Source organism: Orycteropus afer, unplaced genomic scaffold (genome assembly GCF_000298275.1).
Source record: "Orycteropus afer afer isolate SDZICR_OR568_19922 unplaced genomic scaffold, OryAfe1.0 scaffold00024, whole genome shotgun sequence".
NCBI lineage: Eukaryota > Metazoa > Chordata > Mammalia > Tubulidentata > Orycteropodidae > Orycteropus > Orycteropus afer.
In genome coordinates this window covers 8,096,700-8,099,569 of record NW_006921611.1, presented here as the reverse complement: position 1 = coordinate 8,099,569, position 2,870 = coordinate 8,096,700, and the positions used below count along the sequence as shown (strand labels likewise).

The 2,870-nt window shown below is 35.8% G+C and overlaps 1 protein-coding gene across 1 annotated transcript in view; it reads right to left on the bottom strand.

Moving 5' to 3' along the window:
* Positions 1-1,661: 1,661 nt before the first annotated feature.
* LOC103192135 (disintegrin and metalloproteinase domain-containing protein 5-like) overlaps positions 1,662-2,870 on the bottom strand; it is a 246,507-nt gene continuing 245,298 nt past the window's right edge. Inside the window, exons 22-23 of the mRNA XM_007935062.2 lie at positions 1,892-2,051; positions 1,662-1,701 (exon numbers count right to left, since the gene is read on the bottom strand). Of these exons, the coding sequence (XP_007933253.2) occupies positions 1,662-1,701; positions 1,892-2,051 (200 nt within the window). The remainder of the gene's footprint in view (positions 1,702-1,891; positions 2,052-2,870) is intronic.

The window sequence follows — 2,870 nt, the reverse complement described above, 5'->3', positions numbered from 1 at the left end:
ACCCATTGTTGCAGCCACTGTGTCTATTCATCTCCTTGAGGGTCTTCCCCTTTTGTACTGACCCTCTACTTTACCAAGCATGATGACCTTCTCCCGGGACTGCTCTCTTCTGACAACATGACCAAAGTAGGTGAGACAAGTCTGCTCATTCTCACTTCTAAGGAGCTTTCTGGCTGCACTTCTTTCAGGGCAGATTTGTTTGTTCTGGTAGTCCATGGTATTTTCAGTATTTTTCACCAACACCACAATCCAAAGGCATCACTCTTCTTCTGTCTTCCTTATTCATTATCCGGCTTTCACATTCATCTGAGGTTATTGAAAATACCATGGCTTGGATCAGAAGCATCTAAGTGTTGAAAGTGACATCTTTGTTCCTTAACACTTTAAAAAGGTCTTTTGCAGCAGATTTCTCCAACACAATACAACTTTTTATTTCTTGACTATGCCTTCCAGGGGTATTGATTGTGGATCCTAGTAAAATGAAATTCCTGGCAACCTCAATCTTTTTTTCCATTTATCATGATGTTGCTTATTGGTCCAGTTGTGAGGATTTTTGTTTCTTTCTGTTGAGTGTAATCCATCCTGCAGACTGTATTCTTTGATCTTCATCAGTAAGTGCTTCAAGTCATCCTCACTTTCAGCAAGTAAAGTTGTGTCATCAGCGTCATCAGCGTATTGCCAGTTGTTAATGATTCTTCCTCCAGTCTTAATGCCACAATTTTCTTCATGTAGTCCAGCTTCTCAGATTATTTACTCATCATACAGATTGAATAAGTATGGTGAAAGGATACAACCCTGGCACACACCCTTCCTGATGTTAAGCCATGCAGTATGCCCTTGTTCTGTTCAAATGACAGTCTCTTGGTCTATGTACAGTCCTCTTGAGTATAGTTAAGTGTTATGGAATTCCCATTCATCTCCAAGTTATCCATAATGTGTTACGATCCACACAGTCAAATGCTTTTACATAGCCAGTAAAACACAGGTAAACATCTTTCTCGTGTTCTCCGATTTCAGCCAAGATCTATCTGACATGAGCAGTAATGTCCCACATACCACATCCTCTTCTGAATCCATCTTGAATTTCTGGAAGTTCCCTGTAAATATACTGCTGCAACCATTTTTGAATTATCTTCAGCAAAATCTTACTTGCATATGCTATTAATGATATTGTTTGATAATCTCCATATTCTATAGATCACCTTCATTTGGAATGGACACAGATATGGATCTCTTCCAGTCAGTTTGCCAGGCAGCTGTCTTCCAAATTTCTTGTCATGAACCAGGAAGCACCTCCAGGACTGCATCAGTTTGTTGAAACGTCCCAATAGGTATTCCACCAATTCCTGGAGTCTGGTTTTTCACCAATTCCTTCAATGCAGCTTGGATTTCTTCCTTCAGTACCACTGGTTCTTGATCATATGCTACCTCATGAAATGATTAAACACTGATCAATTATTTTGGCTACAGTGATTCTGTATATTCCTTCCATATTCTTTTGATGATTCCTGCATCATTCAATACTTTGCCCATAGTATCCTTCAATATCGCAATTCAAGGCTTGAATTTTTTCCTTAAGTTCTTTCAGCTTGAGAAATGCCTAGTGCATTCTTCCCTTTTGGTTTCTAACTCCAAGTCTTTCAACATGTCATTATAATACTTTACTTTGTCTTCTCAAGCTGCCTATATACTGATGGCAAACTGAGCAATTGCAGTAACAAGTACAACTGGAGATACACAAAGGACATCAAATCTGTCTGGAATATATCCCTGGGCCTCCCCTCATATTGCCTTATTCATAATCTTAGGTTATTTCAGATGAAGTATAAATACTTTTTTTCTTTGTTTATTTAATGTAATAACAGTAAAATGTGCATATATGTATACATACCTCTCACTTTCAGTTTCCTCCCTGTAGCATAACTCTCTTAATTTATTCTGACTTATTAATATGGCAGTAACAATGATGAGCACAGGTAGACAAATGTAGGCAATGAGTTGCAACTGCTGTTTTTGAGAAGTGGCATATCTTCCCTGCATAAAACTTGTACCTAGAATGGAAAATACCAGTAATCTTAAGATTAGTTTTAAATTATGTCAGAAAGTTTTTTAACAAATGAGCGTTATCATCATGGAAATTATTCCCAACACTTATACATATATATATATACCTATATATACCCATGCACACATAAATGTATCTGTATATATATATGCATATACATATATGTGTGTATAATTTCCATATAAATACAAACACACACACATTTGTTAAATAATTATGTAGGGTAAAAACTAAACTAATTTGTGAAATGAGGTGATGCTTCACAATATGTTCAATTCTCAATCTTCCACCATATTTCTTAGATTAAGGATGAGGTCCCTTCATGAAGCACATATATAATACTGGCAAACATTTCTTTAATTCTTTCTGATAAATATTCTCTAATGTTCAAACATGTTTATCACAAAGGATATTGGGATTTCACCCATATATAACAACTAAATCTAGAAAATATAGTATTTAGTTTCTAATACATTACTACAATTTCATTCTGAAAATTAAAAATTAGTAGTTATTAAATAACATAATTATTGAGCTAAATCCTTCAATCCAATATGTAGCCATTGAAACTGTTGAAATGGCTCAAAATTATTTTATGGAATGCACAGTTAAGCCTGGCTTTGACCTATTTCTGACTGACTAGTGCTAATATCAAGGGGACACTACATGGTTTAAAATCAAGAAGGGAGTGTGTCAGGTTTGTATCCTTTCCCCACACTTATTCAATCTATATGCTGAGCAAATAATCCGAGAAGCTGGACTATATGAAGAAAAATGTGGCATCAGGATTGGAGGAAAAATCATT